The following is an 18,113-nucleotide window of genomic DNA, read 5'->3' as shown; positions in this document are numbered from 1 at the left end:
GGTTTCATAATAACCTAATCTATTAAAAATGTCCCTAGCCATGAAAGAGTTAATTAACTTTCTGAGATAAATTAATTAGGTTAAGGCTTCATTAATTCATTGTTGGTTCTTTGCGAGTCCAAAATTGATGAATCCAATTTGCTAGTTTCCTTCTGACTTGTTCTATCTAGGAAAAATATTTTTATCCATTATATGCATATTGTGGCATATATTGTTGCATTTCATTCATGCTTATCATTGCACACGTTATGTTTCATAGAACACGCCGATCCGTCGATCCCGGAGGCCCAAGACGATCCCGACGCGCCTCACCTATTTGAGCCAGTGCATCAAGGCAAGCAACTAAGCATATTGATCCATCTTGTGTAATTGGATAAGTCTAAAATTGATGAAATATGCTTATATATGTATGCATATTTAGTGAGTCAGTGTCGGGTACCAATGGGTAGAACCTATGTCGATTGCATTCTTATACTTTGAATACTCGTATATTTACATTCCTTGTGGCCTTGAGATGTTGTCAATGTCTAGGTATGAGTTCGACTTATATGCTTAGCCATGCTTAGGTCATTCGATAGAAGTCAAACGACGGCGCATCCCATTGTTTGTGAGCATAGGACCTTCTTATGATTATATACACTTATTGAAGTTGAGATGGTTGTATGAGTGGTGAGTATGAGACGAGGTGGGGGCGGTGCTAGGAGGTGTTTTGTCATGTCCGGATGTGGAGTTCCCTTGGGTAGGTCGGTAGAGAAAATCGGACACCGTAGACCGCTTTGCGCCGGTTAAGCACCGATCGTGACCATGTGGTTGTTTTCTTGCTAACATCCAAATGTATGATCCTTGGAGTCAGGCTAATTTTAAGTTGCCCATTATAGATTAAGTCTTGCGAGTACCTTCGTACTCAGCTGCTCTACAGGTTTTGCAGGTGAGGAGGAGTTGATCTTTGACTACTTCACGCCTGTCGAGAGTGGTGGCGGGTATGAGTAGTGCATCCTACTCTGTTGACGTGCTTTTGTGATAGATCCTAAGGACATATGGCTCCATCCTCCTTTTTTTAATAATTTTTAGTCTTTCGCTGCTTAGTTTCTTTTGCTGGTTAGGATTTGAGCAGATTTTAGTCTCATCCCAACTCTCTTTTGCTGTAAATTATAAGAACTTGGTATATGCTTAAGAATTTGTAATGTAATTTAATTACTTGGTCTTTCTTAAGCTGTGTTGTGATGCTATATGTTGTAAAGGCATATGTTCCGATCCTAGAAGTAAACACGCGCGAGGACTACCGAAATGGTATTCTGGTTAATCATCGAGGTTGTGATTATGAATAATGATCATCCTGGTGATTAACTAGAATATTGTTTGGACGGTTCCTCCACACGCCATGCATGCATCACATACGTACTAAGCCTACACTACACTACACTAGTCTAGCCCTCTTCACCGGTGGGGCACTGTCGTTGTTGTTGTTGTCGACACCATCGTCACTGCCCTCGTTGCCCGCCTCCTCCTTGGTTCCTTCACCATCCTCGTCGTCCGATCCCACCTACTCCTCCTCCTCAATGAAGGAGAGGTTGCTCCTCTCCTCATCATTATAGAGCTCCAGTGTCTCCCCCTTGGACGTGGGCTTCCTCATTGGGGACCAGTCCACATAGGGAGCCAACAATGGTGGAGGGCGGCGGTGCAGGAGCAGCCATGGTGAGGGTGGTGGAGAGGGAGGAGGTGGATGGGATTTTTTAGAGAGAGGGAGGTGAGAGGATGGAGCCGGTGCGGGAGACGAAGAGTATTTATTACCAGCGGTTAAGAAGTAGAACCTTGTGAGGTAAGCTTAGCCCTCGGTATCACCATCTTTTAGAGAATTCTGGACGCTTCCAGTGTGAACCCATCTAAGAAATTTATACTAGACGACTCTGTATTGGACACGTCTAGGATACAGCTTATCTTAGACGCCATCTGGCTTATCCTAGATGGCTCCCAACACGGGTCGTCTAAGATAATTTATCTCGTACGGTTCCAAAGAAACCGTTAGAAACAAGCCGTCTAAGATGAGTGTTTTCGTTGTAGTGAGCTAGCCATTAATCACAGTAGCTGCTTTAGGGTTTGCTTTAGGTTATTGTCTTAGGATGTTGCTCACAATTATGCTACTCTCTCCGGTTATAAATACTTATCATTTTGACTAAAATCCGGTCAAACTTTTAAAACTTTGACAATCAATAGCTCTTAAAATATTTAGGTTGAAAGCATAAAAATAACACTGGTAGATTTGTCTTAAAAAATACTTTCATAATATTATACTTTTATTATATATTATAACAATATTCTAATATAAAATAATAGTCAAAGTTACACATCAAAAACCGTAAAAAGTTAAAAACGATAAGTATTTATGACCAGAGGGAGTACATTCTGAATCAGATTTATTCACAATTATGACGCAATTTAAGTTTACCCACAATTATGCTACAAATCGCAAGCGGCGAGCCATTGTAGTTGTTACTGGGGAGAGTGGGATAGCAAACAACACAGGTTCTCGTGGCCCGGGCGGTGAGGAGGCATTTTGACATTTGTGCTTGGACGTGCTTGCCACCGGAGTCTAGGTTGGACAGGTACTTGGATCAAGTTTATGAGCAGGCTCGGAAACAGGTACGGTGGGACTGCACCAGATCTAGAGAAGATGTGGCACAACCGCTGACCACAAGGAAATACCTAGTGGTACTCGATGGAATGGACAGCATGGCTGAGCTCAAATCCTTATTGAGGGATAGCTACTTGACATAACAAATATAGTACGTAGAAATGAAGCGCCTTGAACGATCTGACTGCTTAAGACTGTTCCGGCGATGGCTCTGAAGGAACTCTACTCCCTCGAACTCTTGAGGTTCGTAGGTGAGTCCATCCATCCATCGGCATTATTATCCAACTTACATAGAGTCCGATACCTGGAGTTAGACGGGAAGATTGTGTTGGAAGAGGACAGGAGATACGCCTTCTTCGGATCCGTTTTGCTGCCAAACATTTATAGACTTGTGCTCAGGTCGTCCTGTATTTCTCAAGAGTTGGTTGACAATATTCTCTCAAAGGCATCCGTTTCTGAGATGAATTGCTAGAGGAGCATGTAGCGGAATGCAGCTGTCGTTTGAGACAAATGCACTCCAATCTCTTGAAAAGCTCAAGATTGGGGACTTGAAAGTATTGAAAGCTCAATATTCTCTAAGAAGCTCCTCTCAAAAGCCCTATAACTTGAAAAGTTCAAGATTGGGGACTTGTAAAGCTCAAGATTGGGGAATCTGCAGTGCCTGAACTTCAAACCTTGGAGATATTTGGTTGCCCCAACATGAAGTCAATCCAAGGTGCATCCGAGCGTTAGCTTGGTTGGTCAGGACGGCACACGTAAGGCGCGGGCGCCCGAGCCAGCCCGCGTTCGAGCGTGTGCGCTCGTGCGGGTATGTATTCGTATCTGTCTCCAATGAAGACCGCGAATATAGGTCCCACTTAAAAAAAAGTCAATCCAAGGCTTCAGGAGCTCAGAACATCTACTTGACGTGGTATTTCACGACATGCCGGCAGTTGTTGCACAAATTAAAGCTGAGGACGAACAACTCTACCATAAGACGAAGCATGTGAGAGCTGTTGCGTGAGCAAGTACAATTTGAAATGATGCCTGTTGCGTGCAAGGCGTCCAGTACTTGCTGATATTTTTGTTGGGTGACTTCTTCTGAGTTTCATTTGCTGGAGCGCTATCAACTTGAAGTAATTTCTCACCTCCAATCTGTATGTGCCTTTATTAATTACTGTCTGCAAACTTGTGCCCTTGTTTATAGAGGTAGCAAGTAGAATGCCCCCTGCTTCACCTAGAGGTAACGGGACTAATTAAGGACAAGCCAAGGTCAACCCAAACGTTCGAACCCTGGCTAGTCAACCCTTTCTCTACTAGAGGTGTGACCAACCGCGCAAAGCGCGGCCCCAGTGCGAAACCATGGCTGGATCCGTGGCCGGTTCGGCAGCAGTCTGCTACCTTAGACCATCTCCAACCGAAGCGTTTTCCCGGTCACAAAATACTATGCCGAGGCAGATGCCGATCAAGAGGCTCTGCAAAGCACTCACAAAGTCGTTTTCAACTTTTACAAGATTGCAGACGCAAAGGAATGGCTGCAAATTTACGGATGGATGAAGGATGACGTATCACTATAGCTAGAGATTGACGTGTGGGGCCGAAGGGAGGAGGAGAGTAATGGAAGATGGAAAATAGGGTATCTATTGGAGATTAAAAAAATAGAGAATACTATAATAATATTAGAGGAGTCTAGTCTATAATAGTATTATAGAGGATAAATTTTTAGAGTATTTGTTGAAGATGATCTTAAATCAGCTCCACTGGGAGCCGTATCCATTGCTACATCGGGAGCTGTAGCACTAGATGCTGATCAGGGTGGCCGCAAAAGGCTCCAGTGGAGTCGCTGTCATCCACTACAGTGATGCGGATGCCGTTCGGATCAAGGAGCGGAACGGCAAATTTGCGCGAGAAGAGCGACTGTCGCATCACTGTTTACAAGTATGTATATGGGTCTAGGGAGTAACAGAGTAGTGAAAGGTAGGAAATACGGTAGCTGCTGGAGATAAAAAAATAGAGAATGCTGTAATAATGTTATAGAGAATAAATTTTTAAAGTATCTGTTAAAGATAACTTTACCACTGAGCAAACGGCTTGTTCGCTATATGTGGTTGTGATTAACTTGTGCCCTTCTTTAAGTTTGATTTAACTTGCGTCTTTGGTTGATGTCTATTGTAATGCTTAAATAAGCTCTGTAATCACATGGATCATGCATGCTGCTTACAGAGCATCGCTGTCGCTATATGTGGTTGTGATTGTAATCTGTATTTCCTTTCTGGAGACTTGTAAACTGTATTGAACAGCGAAGGAGGTGTGTGTGGGTGTGGGGGTGGCGGCAGCGTTTATATTTTTGTCAACGAAGCCAAGTGCGGCCATTTTGGCTGGCGTAGATTTTGCCCAAGCTTGCTATGAAACATTTTGGTCGGTTATTTTTTGTTTCATATTTCTTGCACATTAATCGATTGAAAATGCGGCTTCTTACATTCAACACCGCTACCGGGTTAGGGATAGGGGTTTGGGAGGTGCCTGGGGCTTAGAGGGACGGCAGTGTGAAGGTGCAACGATGAGAATAGAGAGATCGAGCAGCACGTCGTCTTGGGGAAGAAGATGATCTGCTGGCGATTGTATCTTCATCCTTGAGGTTAACTTCGCTCGTTTTGAGACTACTGTGGTTTAGCATCTCCCTTTTCATTGAAGGAGTATGGCCAAACTTTGGCCCCAAATCACATGGAGATGAAGGCATAATTTCATGGGCACGGCTAAAAATTTGACTAAACCAAAAACGTCCTGAACTAAACGTGGTGTTTTATTCGCAAGTCTCCTGCCTGTGTAATGGCTGAAGTACATACACGACTGGGTGAGCGCAAACTCGCAGACGCGCACGCCATAAAACAGGCGGCACAAGCTAAATATTTCTATAGCTTGAGGGTTGTTAAAACAACCGGCAACCAGTTCGTCTGTTAGAGATCCATGGTACACACAGGGCCGGTTTGGAGGGGTCAAGCGGTGTGATCGCTCCGGACCTCCAAAATCCAAAGGCTCCGTATGTATATGTATGCTGTGTATATCGGCTCAAAAATAAACTGAAAAAATTAGATCTGAGTGATTTATATTTAATAATAGACCCATTTTTAATCTCACCCGAGTCACTGAAATGTCAGAGCCGGGCTTAGGTACACAGCTCCAAGAACCAGTTCGTTTGTGCACCGTAAATTATCTGTACGGGTGCGAAGGCATGCAATTTCAGAAAAGGGTGGAAGAACCAATATATGCCTTGACATTTAACGAGTTTTGTTCAACATCAAAATCATACCGTATGCTACTTCAACGGGACAGCATCGTGATTTTCTGAAAAATGTTGAACCAAATGTATGCACTGATATCTGTCGTACCTGGATGAATATGACTTTTCTCGCGATACATTTAGGCTGAGATCAAGATTCACATTTTACAAACATTTCTCTTCCAATGTTAAAAAACGGTGCTCCAGTTTATCTTTCTTGGAAAAAAAAAAACCGAATGCTGATGTCACGGAGCAAGAGAAACGGAATGCAAGTGTACCAGACAAACCAATAAAAACGAAAACGTTACAGTGCATCAAGCGTCAGTTGCAATCACGGATCAAGGACCTTGCAAAAATTCATGCATAGCTCGACATTCAAAGCCGATAGGGAGCACATTCAGGAGCCATGCATGAAGCATGCTGAGTTCCTTCCTTGCCTCTGAAGATGGCATGAACACATGCAGATCCTCAAAGTTCAGGCATCGAGCTGGACCTCACTGACAAAGCCGTTAGGTGCGCTGGTTGGTACATGAGCTGGGGCAACGGTGATGGTATTTTTCTAATTTAGCAACAAGGGAGCTATGCATTATGGCTGGCATTGTATCAGTTTAACGATGGTGTTTAGGTTAAAAAGATCACTCGGCGGGGATGGAAATCTGAATTCTCTTTATTACAATGTTCAGAGCTCCGGATACTCCTGGTTTGCATTTGGATATTTGTGTCTATGTCCCCCTCAAATTTTGAAACTTCTTATGCTCCAGTTTGATCGCTGTGTTGTGGCTCAGATAGACCCTTGCCTAGTTTTACAACACGAAGCAACTAATTGTCAAGCATCTTTCCAGTTATTTTGTTCTTTTCCAGTCATGTCCACATCTGCAGAATTACACATAACAGACGTGGTCTAAAATGTACATAAATTTTTGGAGCAGTTCTTGTTCATATGCCACCTCCGCTTCGATATATTTCCTACTGTTAAATCCGTATCAAAAAATATTCAGGTTCATGTCACCTCAGCTTTGAAATATTTCATAATTCACGTTAGAACTGACGGTATTCCAAATGGCAAAACTGTGAGCAACTCCAACTGCCTTAGACCCTTAGTACTGAAAATTTGCCTCAAAGAGGAAGAGACGGCTAAACAACCAGGTGAAATATTTCATACTGCCGGGCAGCACATCTTTCTATCAGTAGCCAATCACCAATGGAGATTGAAGGATCTTCAAAAGATTTATACTACCTTGGGGCCGTTTTCAAGTCAAGGAAATGGGGCATCAAAAAATGAAATTGTAATGCAATGCATGTGGCTTAAAGAATTCAAGAATTTCTATTTCATGCATCGGTATGATATTTCAACTGCGGTATACCATGCTACTGCCGTCTGAAAGCAAACCATACAGCAGGACAACCGCACGTGGATCCGAATACAACAGCCCTCTGTTTTTCTGGCAATGAATTCGATTAAATGAAGCAAGCAGTTCAGAAAAACCGAATGGAAGTAGCACGTTATAACTATTTTTCCTACATTTGTTAAAATTAATTTCTTCCATAACATTGTGGGGGCCCACTAAATGCATTTAAAAAATGTTCAACATAGTTCATAAAGACGTCAGGGTATCGAGTAATAGTAACAAGTTCATCTTACAACTCCTGAAAATGGGCAAACATTTTGAGTTAGCCGACATCAATTTAAAAGCAGGGCGGGCTCAAAGTTAACAGGATTATTTGGAAAAAAAACAGGCACCAAATGAGTAGCTTCACAAATAAATGCGCAGAAAAGATATGTTAAGAGATATATCCCAAATTAAAGGGTTCTATTATCCATCAAAAAAGAGGCAAAATATAATTTTCCATCAAATTTTGCAATTGTATTGAGGTATTTTTCATGCTGTCATAGCTCTAAGCATAAATGTAATTTGCCAGAGACAAGTAGACCACCCTTGCAGCAAAGAAATGCACAAAAGGTGGGTCTATATTCACAAATAAATACATTTCACCTCCATACTTTTAAAACAGATTAGGTAATCATATTAGAAACACCAAATATTATTTAGATGTATGAGAGGCAAACTATCAGCCTAGGTAGAGAAATGCCTCACTTCTCCTACTTAAGTTACAGGGTCAACAACATCACTGCAAGAACAGGAATCTCATAATATCTATCTATAATGAGACTAGATCTATGACCTTGTATAATATATAGAAGACAATTTCTCAACGCTGCAAAGGACTCAAAATGTACATAAAAAAAGTCTACAATAATTTTCAGGATATATATAAGCTAGAACTTCTCTGGGAATTTTAAAATGCCCAAAGGATTGGATAATTGAGCAAACATTTTTCCAAGGCAGCATGTCAGGGCTAAGGAACAATTTTGTGAATATCTTTCTCATGAAATAATCCGTCTGCCGCACTATAATGCTAGCTTAGGAGCTCCACATCAGCATCGAAGGTGATGTGTCTGTTACTTTAATTATGCGGTGGACTTAAGTGAGATTGATAAGCTAGTAGAACAATTAATAAGCTTGATGCACTTTACTTATAAGGTAATACATGAAAAAATATCACACTATTTCTTGGGAAAGTAAGTTAGAAAACCAACATGTATACTAAATGAAAAAAAAAACAGAATCTACTATAGTTGCTGACATTCAGACTTCCAAATAAAAATGTCTACTGTAGCTGAACTTTTTACACATAAGGACTTTAGATCGGACAATATATGATCAGATCATGGAGGTGCATATGATGCATGAAATCCTTTAAGTGAAGTGCCAGTGGAAAATCAAATCGAGCACCTGTACTTTAGTACTTGTAGCATTATCAAATATATCATAAAACTAACAAGAGCATATTTTGCTTAAATATCCCAAGGTTCTCTGGTAATAAAATGTTCAAAACACTACAAACATGAGACATAATTGTTTGGATAAAGAAAAAATGAGACAGGAAAGAATTCATGAAAGGGGATACAACAAAGCCAATTTTAATATCTACATTCGAAGGGATTGGTTATAGACAAATCGCGGACATGGTTGATGTGTAGAAGATTATGGGGACATATCTTCACTTTAAAATCTAACCGAGCACCTCTTGAAGCTCTTTTCTCCATCTGAAGCATCCTGTGCTGTTTTGCAAAAAACACCTCATTGTAATTGCTGCTTCCAACCCCAAGTCTCATTAACTCTAACTCTCTTGCATTCAGGACAAAGAACGAGGCAAAGTTGACTTGTGAGTTGATGCCCCAATAAGGCTCCAACACTATTGTCTTGAGACGGATGTCAAGGCATTTGATAAGATGCCTGTGTTTACGACGCCACAGATTCTTTTCCCCTGATATACAACACTGAAAATGGACCCAAAAAATTCCAGCCACATTGGTACAAGGATTAGCATAACAGTAAGTCAATCAAAAGAGCAGCTGAACATTCCGAACTACTACTGAAGAACTGTTACCTTTATGTACAACTTTTCCAAGCACGGGAAGCATTTAATCAAGTCAATAACCATATCCAGATTAATACTCTGCTGATTGATAGCTAAAATCTTGACACTACGCATCACCGTCGTCAAGCTAACAACGTGCACTCCCTTAATCAAGCATAGAACAAAACATTAGACCATAATATGCAAAAGCAGATGATAGGGAGCTTCACTGCGACAGAAATGCAGCTTAGCAGCCTTGTGAAGGAAAGAAGCAAGAAAGCCGCAGCTACCTGGATAGCCGTGCCGCCAAACACGAGTCCCGAGGGATCGGTAAGACAGCATAAGGTCTCCAGTTTAGGTGCCCTGATTACGGATACAAAGAGGCCCACATCTACTTGAAGATTGAGCAACCTTTCAAGACATGGGGCATCCTCGATGATGAGCTCCCGAAACTGGGGCGTATCGAAATACTTAGCACCCACGCCGATGCTTCTAAGGCTATTGGAGTTGATCCGGACGCAACCAAAGCCAGAGTTGCGATTAAGCAGCAAGCACTCTAAAGCAGGGCAGCTGGAAATCATGGTGTGCAGTGAGCCCTCCGAGATGTTGACCTCTTCAAGTGCGAGCTGGCTGAGCTGAGGGAAGTGGAGCGCTTCGACCGAGCTATCCACGAGGTGGCATTTGCAGAAGGTAGCGACGCGGAGGGTGGCCGAGAAGCGGAAAGTAGACGCAGGTGGCGGGGACGGCCGAAACATTCGAACACGTGAATATTTTCGGTCTTCCCAGAAGTCAAGCTGCTGGAGCTTGTCGAGGGCGGGGGACCGTAGCCAGGCGTCCACGGTGGCGGGGCGGTCGTGGAGGTGTTGCGGCGGGACGCAGAAGCGGCGGCCGGGGCCCGGGTGGGCCGAGAGGATGCGGGATATGACACCGGCGAGGGACTCGTCGTCGGCGTGCAGGTCACCGAAGTCGAGGTTGAGAGGGGCGGAGAGCCAGATGTGGCGCCACCGGGAGGCGAGGGTTTGGGTGCGCGCAGCGTCCTTCGTGGGCAGGAGGGAGATGATGTCGCCGAGGATGGCGTCGGGGAGGCCGGTGATCCGATCGACGCCTCCTCCTCCAGCGTCTCCGCCAGCACCAGGCGGCGATGGTTCTTGGCTGTTGGTGCTTCTCATCTTCGTCGGTGTAGGTTGGGGATTTGGCGCCTCCGCGGCCACCGTCGCCGGCGGCGGGGACTTCTCGGTCGCGAGCGCATCCGATCGCCTCTTCTTAGGGTTGGGACCCGCCGCCTCCTCCATTTCCATGTCAGGAGGCTGCGCTGCCTCCATCGCCTCTGCGGACTGGATGAACGGATCAACAGTTTAGGTAGGCTAAGGGTTGTGCCCTATTTTGCGGCCCATTAGAATGTCATTCTTGGCCCGTATAGCATAATACTCTATCCGACCATAAATAATATTTTTTAATAAAATATGATCTCTAATATATATATATTCGATCAATATTTTTTATTAAGATTTATTAAGATCTATTAAATTCGTAATATTATAAAAATATTTTTCAAAATAAATGTACACATATTATTTTAAGGTTTTTCAAACTAAATATTTTAAAAACTATTGTTAGTCAAAGTTTTAACAGTTTAGTCAAATTTTTTCCAAAATGATATGTATTCATGATTGAAAGAAGTACCATCGTTATTTTATTTTATAACAACTCTTTATACTTTTGTATATATAGGTGATTAAAGTTTTCAGATTGACTGTATGTATTCTAAAACCATACGTTTTTATTTAAGAACGGGAGGGTGCTTACCTACATTTTCGTAGTCCTATGTAGAATATAGGACATGAAGATTTTCAATGGGTAGATACTAACTTATTTTATACAGACCATCTACATTGCAGAGATGTTGGATTCATTTTCATGGGAGAGAATTGATTAAATCCAAAAATAGCAACCCCCCAAATCAACTGCTAAATTTTCTTGCACTCTCCATTTGCGCGGCAGCCCTGACTATATCGAAGTGCCGATACCTGTAGACCACTAGCCACCACGATCCATGGCCAGCTTCCTCAGCAAAGTGTCCAGCGCCGTGGCCGCCTGCGCCCGCCGCGTCACGCGTGCCACACGCCGCCTCCTACGCCCGCGACGGCTCCGCCGGGGCGGCAGCCTCTGCCTCGCCAGGCAGCTCGTGCCCGCTGACGGCTGCAGCAATGACGCCGGCGCCAGCGATCGAGAGGAGGACGGCCAGGGCCTCTGGCGCCGGGCGATCCTGATGGGGGAGCGGTGCGAGCCCCTCGACTTCCCCGGCGCCATCCACTACGACAGCCTCGGCAGCGGCAAGGAGGCGGGCGTGCTGTTCTGCCGCTCGTCCGACGCCGTCGACGAGGCCGTCACGGCGACCAAGAAAGCTAGATACGCCTAGCCGCCTAGCCGACTACCGACACTGATGCCTGCGATGTCCATGTTGCTCTAGTGGCGTTCTTGATCGGTCGATCATTGGCGTGAATGTGTTGCTTGTGTAAATTCATTTTACCCTGCTCTCACAATGCTGCCGTATCATGCCCTCTAGTTTATGCTGTACAGATCTATCACGCTAATTATGCATCGAACTTTGCAAGCTACTGGCTGACTAAATTTTCGTCATGGCCAAAGTTGTGGCATTATGAAGACTGGGCCAAAGAAAATAAGTTCGTTTTTATGGTCAAGCAGAAATTTAGGCTGGTTAAAGAAAATAAGTTTTTCCAAGTTTGTGGCACAAAAACAAAAAAATCGAGGCACGGCCAAATTTTTGCCCAAGCCAAATGGAAACAAATCTCGTGGATATGATTCGATTTTGGCTTGCCATAGTAAGGTTGCGAGCCAAACACGCCCAATACTAGACGCGGCATTTGATTTGTCTGTCTCCTACCTCTGTAATGGCTGAAGTAGATGTTCGAAACTGGCAGCGCGGCCGGGCAGGCGGGCACAAACTGAAGTCTGGTAGGCAACCGGCAACCAGTTCGTCTGTTAGAGATCCATGGTACAGATCCAAGAACAGACTCTGCAACATTAAGTTATCTGTACGGGTGCAAATGCAATTTCAGACAAGGGCGGACGAACCAATATATGCCTTGACATTCAAAGAATTTTATTCAACAACAAAAGGACACCGTGAATGCTTGAACAGGACAATGTCATGACTTTCCGGAAATTGCTGCGCCAAATGTACTAACGAACTGATATTGTACCAATTGATGGCCTACAATTCAGAATCCATTTCTGATTTCAGTTCTGCAATGCATTGTCAAATGCGATCACAACTCATATTCCAGCAAGGCAGCTCTTTTGTACAAGGTCTAGTAAATTTTCATTGCGCTGATGATGACAACAGAACATCCTGCAGCTAGCCGCGTCCATCGAGTTGCCCATGGGAGAGGAGGTGTGCCAGATATTGCTGAAAAACACAGGAAAAGTATATATCAAACTTGCATATCATGCAGGAAATATAGATGCAACACGAAGACAGGAACATGGGCGTTTTCTTCAGATAAATATGAATTTATGAGTGGTAAGACTGCAAAGTGAGCAGTAAATGAAAGACGAGCGGGTATCTACTTACAGCATGGTAGGCATATGGTGGTTTTCCTTGCCGGTCAAAATGCTTAGCCATGACGGAGAATTCTATTGGGCCCCAGTCATCTATTTCGAAACAATTACCTAATGCAGCCTTGTAAAGCTGCAAATGAACAAATCAAATCAGATATCACCTCTCTGATGCAAGCGAGCAATCAGCACAGGGAATAAGAAATATCACTTATAACATTTGCGTATTGCTAACATTTACAATAGCTCATGGTCATACATTGATAACAATGCATATTTTCATTTTCTATACCTTTGCAGTGTCAGTAAGTAGCTCAGTACCAGCAGGATAGGAGGCATAATACTGGTCGGCTCTTGAAATCCCAGCCCTTGTCCTGTGATATGCTCAGACAGAGAATACTGGCAGGTGAGAACAAATAATGAGGTTTATGCAACTTATGTAACTATAAAATAAAGGCAGCTCTGATTCAGTAGTGACATACGTATTGCTTGTGTAAGCATAGGTAATGAGGGCGGTGAAGCAGTAGAATCCAGCATAGGACACCATACGCCGAAGCTTCTGAATCTTTAGGATTTCCTTACATTGATAAAACATATCCATCTCACTAAAGCTTGATGCTGGTTTTAGAGGGAAAACTAAACATCAGTTAGACACAAACAGCCAGCTGGTAAAAAACTGTGTATAGTATAATATTGGAAGTCATTACAAGCAATCAGCAAAAGATTTAGTATCTTAAAAATGCTTCAACTGAATCCCAAGGCACTAATGCCATTAACATAACTAGCAATCAGATTGATAAAGGCAAAACATTTGCATCTCCTTGAAGCTTGGCAAGCAAAGCAATGATGTGAGCGTAGTTCCTTGAGAAGGTTACGGAATACTACAATTATTGTTCATTACTTAGGCCGGATGCTTACAGGTTGAGCAAATGGTGACGACACTACCAAGTTTTTCATGTTCCTACATGTTGCTCTGAATTTTGGTATACCATCTTTCTACAATACTTATAGCAGTGTGTGCATTCAACTCGTGATGAGCTCCCCAGGAAGCTTTATCAAACAAATTCAATCTGCAGATATGACCTTTGCAAGGATGACATTCCAATTTCACAAATTATTCGTTTTCTAATCCTATTAACAACAACACAGTTTGTTGTCAAATAACCAAAGGATGCAACCCACATAAAATAGAAATTGTGCCAAAGTGCGTATCAGTTGCCTTAGCCATTGGTCTGGGAAATCACAGCTGTCTCCCCAAATCACTGCTCAGTATTCACTGGACCACCTCAGTGTCACATTTATTCAACATCTTGGGTGATCCAGCATGCATATTTAAGAAGGAAAAAAGGAAACCATGGAATATAACGAAGCGCACGGTAAACTGCAATAACATTCCTCTCGGGAATTTCCACAAACACCTCACTTACACGCCTGTTGAACGCCCCAACATCTAGCGGTTCTCACCGCGTGCTTCTGAGAACCCTATAATTGCAACAACCATGTGCCAAGGTAAGGTCACACAGTTGGCGTGACCTCCAAAAACCAGGAGGATTAACCAATTCTTTGGGGCATCCAACTCTTAAGTCTAAACATGAGTACGGCCAGTGGCGAACCAGGAATGAAGCAAGGGGGTGCTAGTATAAATGGTAAATTCAAAAATACAAAACATGCCACTATGTTCTAATAATGGGCTTGGGTATTTGGCACCTGCAATTCTTGTAATCTTGAAAATGCTTCAAAATGGCATGATCTTGAATGTTTGCAAATATATCTAGCTCAATATAGCATAGCAAAAGACCTCTCCACGTTCATAAACTTCATACCTGCATTATAGCAAATCAAAATAACTCATTAACACAATCCCTGAACAGCTGATGTTTGTACTTCACAAAGCATCAGCAGATGAATTTAATTTTAGATTACTAGGACCATCTGTTGTCCAGATCAAAAGAAATCAATCATTGGCAAATACCAAAAGGATCTTGCTTTTCAATCATATCAAAACTCCATAGAGTATTCCAGGTAGCCCCCCCGCCCCAATTATCCTTTTCTAGATGGTAATCATACCCCAATACCAATATCTGTTCTCACAAAATACAACACATGAACCAACATAGATTGATTAAACAATTTAAGATATCATCGGGCTATGCTTTCCAGGTCTACATTTCTTCTCGAACCGACTGATGATATCTCCAATGTACAGAGTGAGAAAAAAAAGCTCCCAATCAAAACACCCATCAAACGTGGTGCCCAAACCCAAAAAACATCAAATCTTGCCGCAAACAGATACGAGCCCGAGATCAATTGAATCCCTAAAAATCTTCTCTGGAAAACAAGGAGCAGAAATCAGATTACCAGGCCTCGCTGGACGCTGTCGGGCTTGATCACCGCAGACGCCACCACAGCCCGAGGCCGGAGGCGGGGAGCGGGAAGGCGGCGGGCGGCGGTGTCGGAGCTCGGAGGCGGCCCGCGGCCAGGCGGGGAACGGGGATCCCGGAAGGCGCGGCGGCGCCGGCAGGCCGTGAAGGAGGAGGATGCGCGGTGGGCAGTGGCAGGCCGGCCGGCGGCGGCGCAGGTCAGTAGACGGCGCAGCCGCGCAGGTCAGTAGGCGCCGGCGGACGGCAGCGCAGGTCAGGGAGGCAGGGAGAGAGAGCCGAGTCTCCAAGAGGAAGGACCGATTCGACATTGGACTGGGCTTGAAGTTGAAAGCAATGTTGGACTGGGCTGGGCCGCTGGGGTGCTGGGGGGCCCTCAGTACAGAAGCAGCAGCACGAGGATGGAAATTTTTTATTTATATATTTTATTTTTTCAATAGTTGCAAAATTACACGACCGTTTAAATAAATGGTAAGAATAGGCTATTGTCCCTGTTCATCGGGTCAAGGTCTCGCCTGATGAATAGGCGAGACCTGCAGTTCCCGTTAATCAGAAGATTAAAAAATCCAAAAAATAGTCTGATCGAGACCTTACTCTCGCCCACTAAGCTAGTGAGCGGCACATCCTGCCTACTAGCTTGGGCTGTGTTCTGTATGTGTATATTTCTTTTTTATTTAATTCATGATTTTACTTGAGAGTACATAAATGGTCAAAAAAATTTAAATATTTTTATGAGCAAATTAGAGCTCACTAACAACCCATTTTAATTATTTTGATAAAAAAACCTAAGTCAATATTTAATTAAAATTCTAAAAAAATACTTTTATAACTTCTAGTAATTTTAATGTCTCAAATAAATTCCTAAAAAATCAGGAAAAAACACTAATATTTTTCTCATGTGATATACTAATTTATAAAAATGTTTCCAACCTTAGGTTATTTGGTGAAAAAGTGAGTTCCTATGTAATACTCCATTTATATGTATTTTTATCATTTCATGTGATATTGTTTTAGTGAACTTACCCTAGGTTATTTGATCATCATAAAAAAAAAGATCATCACTACCTTGATCTCGCCCGGTGAAAAAAAAAAACAAGGGCATGTGCCTCTCTTGGCATAATAACGGCTCGTACAAGGTTTAAATTGTTGGTTAAACTTTGGCTATGATTTAAATATAGCTTTTGTAGGTAATGAGATTGCTCTGCACAGTAGTAAGGAGCTTATCTATTATTCATGTAATTATATTTATAGCTTATCATGTGTTATATATATGTCTCAATTATTTTAGTCTAACTATAAGTTAGACATTGAATCCAAATCCTTTCAGCTATTTTATTTTTATTTTGTTTAGCTTTGCCCTTTCAGTTATTTATGTAAATTATACGTATAAGTTACCCCTATCCTACATTACAAACTTGTTATTTATGAAGCCATATCAGTTATCTTCTATGATTATACTTTCTTAATATATGTATATTAGGTATTCATCTCAACTGTCTATCAGTTATACCATATTGCAGCAATGATCTTTTAATAAACTTATCCTAAGTTATTTAGTGCAATTTTTCATGATACTCTTTTAGTGAACTTACCCCTTAATTGTGTAGCATTTGGATTAATTTGTACATGTTTGAATTCAAATTGAATTAAAAAGGGAATATCACATGAAATGATAAAAATGCATATAAATGGAGCATTACAAAGGAACTCATTTTTTCACCAAATAATCTAGGGTTACAAACTTTTTTATAAATTAGCACATCACATGAGAAGAATATTAGTGAATTTTTCCTGATTTTTGGGAATTTTTTTGAGGTATTAAAAATTTCTAGAAGTTATAAAGCAGGTTTCTTCGGAGAATTTTAATTAAATATTGGCTTAGGATTTTTGGATCAACCTAATTAAAATAGGTTGCTAGTGAGCTTTAGCTTTCTCATAAAAACATTTAGAATTCTTAGACCACTCGTGTACTTTTAGATAAAATCAAGAGTTAAATGAAAAAAGAAATACACATGTACAGAACACAACACAAGCTAGCAGGCAGGGACATGCCGCTCGCCCGTTCAGTGGGCGAGAGCAAGGTCGCCCTGGGTGAGACATGATTTGACCATATTTTTTGAATTCTTAAATCTTCTGATCGGTGGGGCCCATAAGGCTTTACCCGTTCATCGGGTGGGATCTTGATCTCGCCTAATGAACGAGCGATAGTAGCCTATTCTTACAATTTGTTGAAACGGTCGTGTAATTTTGTAAATATTGAAAAATATATATATAAGGGTGCCGATGAGGAGCGGGATGAAAAATGTCGTTCCAGAAGGTAGCACGGCAAGAGAGAGAACCGGGTTGTAGGTCCAGCCTGGTAAGCTGTGTTGGGCCTAAATGTGCCTAGTGCAAGCTCGTATACAGGTGGATGGAGGAGGTGAGTGACAAAGGCGAGATAGTGATGGGGCTAGAGGCTTGTTATATGTTGCTTAGGGGGCTCAATAGCACAGGTCCCCCCCCCCTCCGTGCCCCGCTACACTCTTGGCCATCCTTGTCGCCTCTCGGTCCCTCCTTTTCTTGCCTTTGATGACCTTGAGCTTTTCTTGTCGGTGCTCGTCCCTCGCCCCGTCATTCTAACCGACTTCGGTAGGCTATTTCCTTGACTCCCCTCCCCCCGACGTCGATACTGCTCACCGGTTGTGCTCCGCCTCACCACCCACAACCAGCACTGGATCGGCCGGATGCCCAAAGCCCTTCTGCTAAGTCAGGAGGCCACCTAATCCCTGAACCCTAACTCTCAAATCCCCGACAACCCCAAAACCCTAATCCTAGTTCGCCAACGAGCTCAAGACAATGGAGG

The 18,113-nt window shown here is 42.7% G+C and overlaps 2 protein-coding genes across 5 annotated transcripts; both read right to left on the bottom strand.

Annotated features, from left to right (window-relative positions):
* Positions 1-8,668: 8,668 nt before the first annotated feature.
* LOC133915440 (putative F-box protein At3g58860) lies at positions 8,669-10,684 on the bottom strand. The gene is made up of 3 exons (XM_062358593.1): positions 9,605-10,684; positions 9,345-9,479; positions 8,669-9,234 (listed from the first exon to the last, which is right to left on the bottom strand). Exons 1-3 carry the CDS (start codon positions 10,634-10,636, stop codon positions 8,875-8,877), a joined length of 1,527 nt encoding a protein of 508 aa, XP_062214577.1. The 5' UTR covers positions 10,637-10,684; the 3' UTR covers positions 8,669-8,874.
* A 1,719-nt stretch (positions 10,685-12,403) lies between these two features.
* LOC133915411 (uncharacterized) lies at positions 12,404-15,592 on the bottom strand. Of its 4 annotated transcripts, none has more exons than XM_062358568.1 (6): positions 15,252-15,571; positions 14,565-14,716; positions 13,376-13,511; positions 13,186-13,267; positions 12,910-13,026; positions 12,404-12,744 (listed from the first exon to the last, which is right to left on the bottom strand). In XM_062358568.1, the coding sequence occupies exons 3-6, from the start codon at positions 13,492-13,494 to the stop codon at positions 12,694-12,696; spliced, it is 369 nt and encodes a 122-aa protein (XP_062214552.1). In that variant the 5' UTR covers positions 13,495-13,511; positions 14,565-14,716; positions 15,252-15,571; the 3' UTR covers positions 12,404-12,693. The 4 variants fall into 4 exon arrangements, with proteins under 4 accessions (XP_062214552.1, XP_062214568.1, XP_062214559.1 ...); XM_062358584.1 differs by having other exon boundaries at positions 13,376-13,529; positions 14,601-14,716; XM_062358575.1 differs by having other exon boundaries at positions 14,601-14,716.
* Between the last annotated feature and the right edge of the window lie 2,521 nt (positions 15,593-18,113).

Source organism: Phragmites australis, chromosome 1 (genome assembly GCF_958298935.1).
Source record: "Phragmites australis chromosome 1, lpPhrAust1.1, whole genome shotgun sequence".
In the NCBI taxonomy this organism is placed as follows: Eukaryota; Viridiplantae; Streptophyta; class Magnoliopsida; order Poales; family Poaceae; genus Phragmites; species Phragmites australis.
The sequence above is the reverse complement of the archived record's forward strand: the minus strand, read 5'-3'. Positions and strand labels throughout refer to the sequence as shown.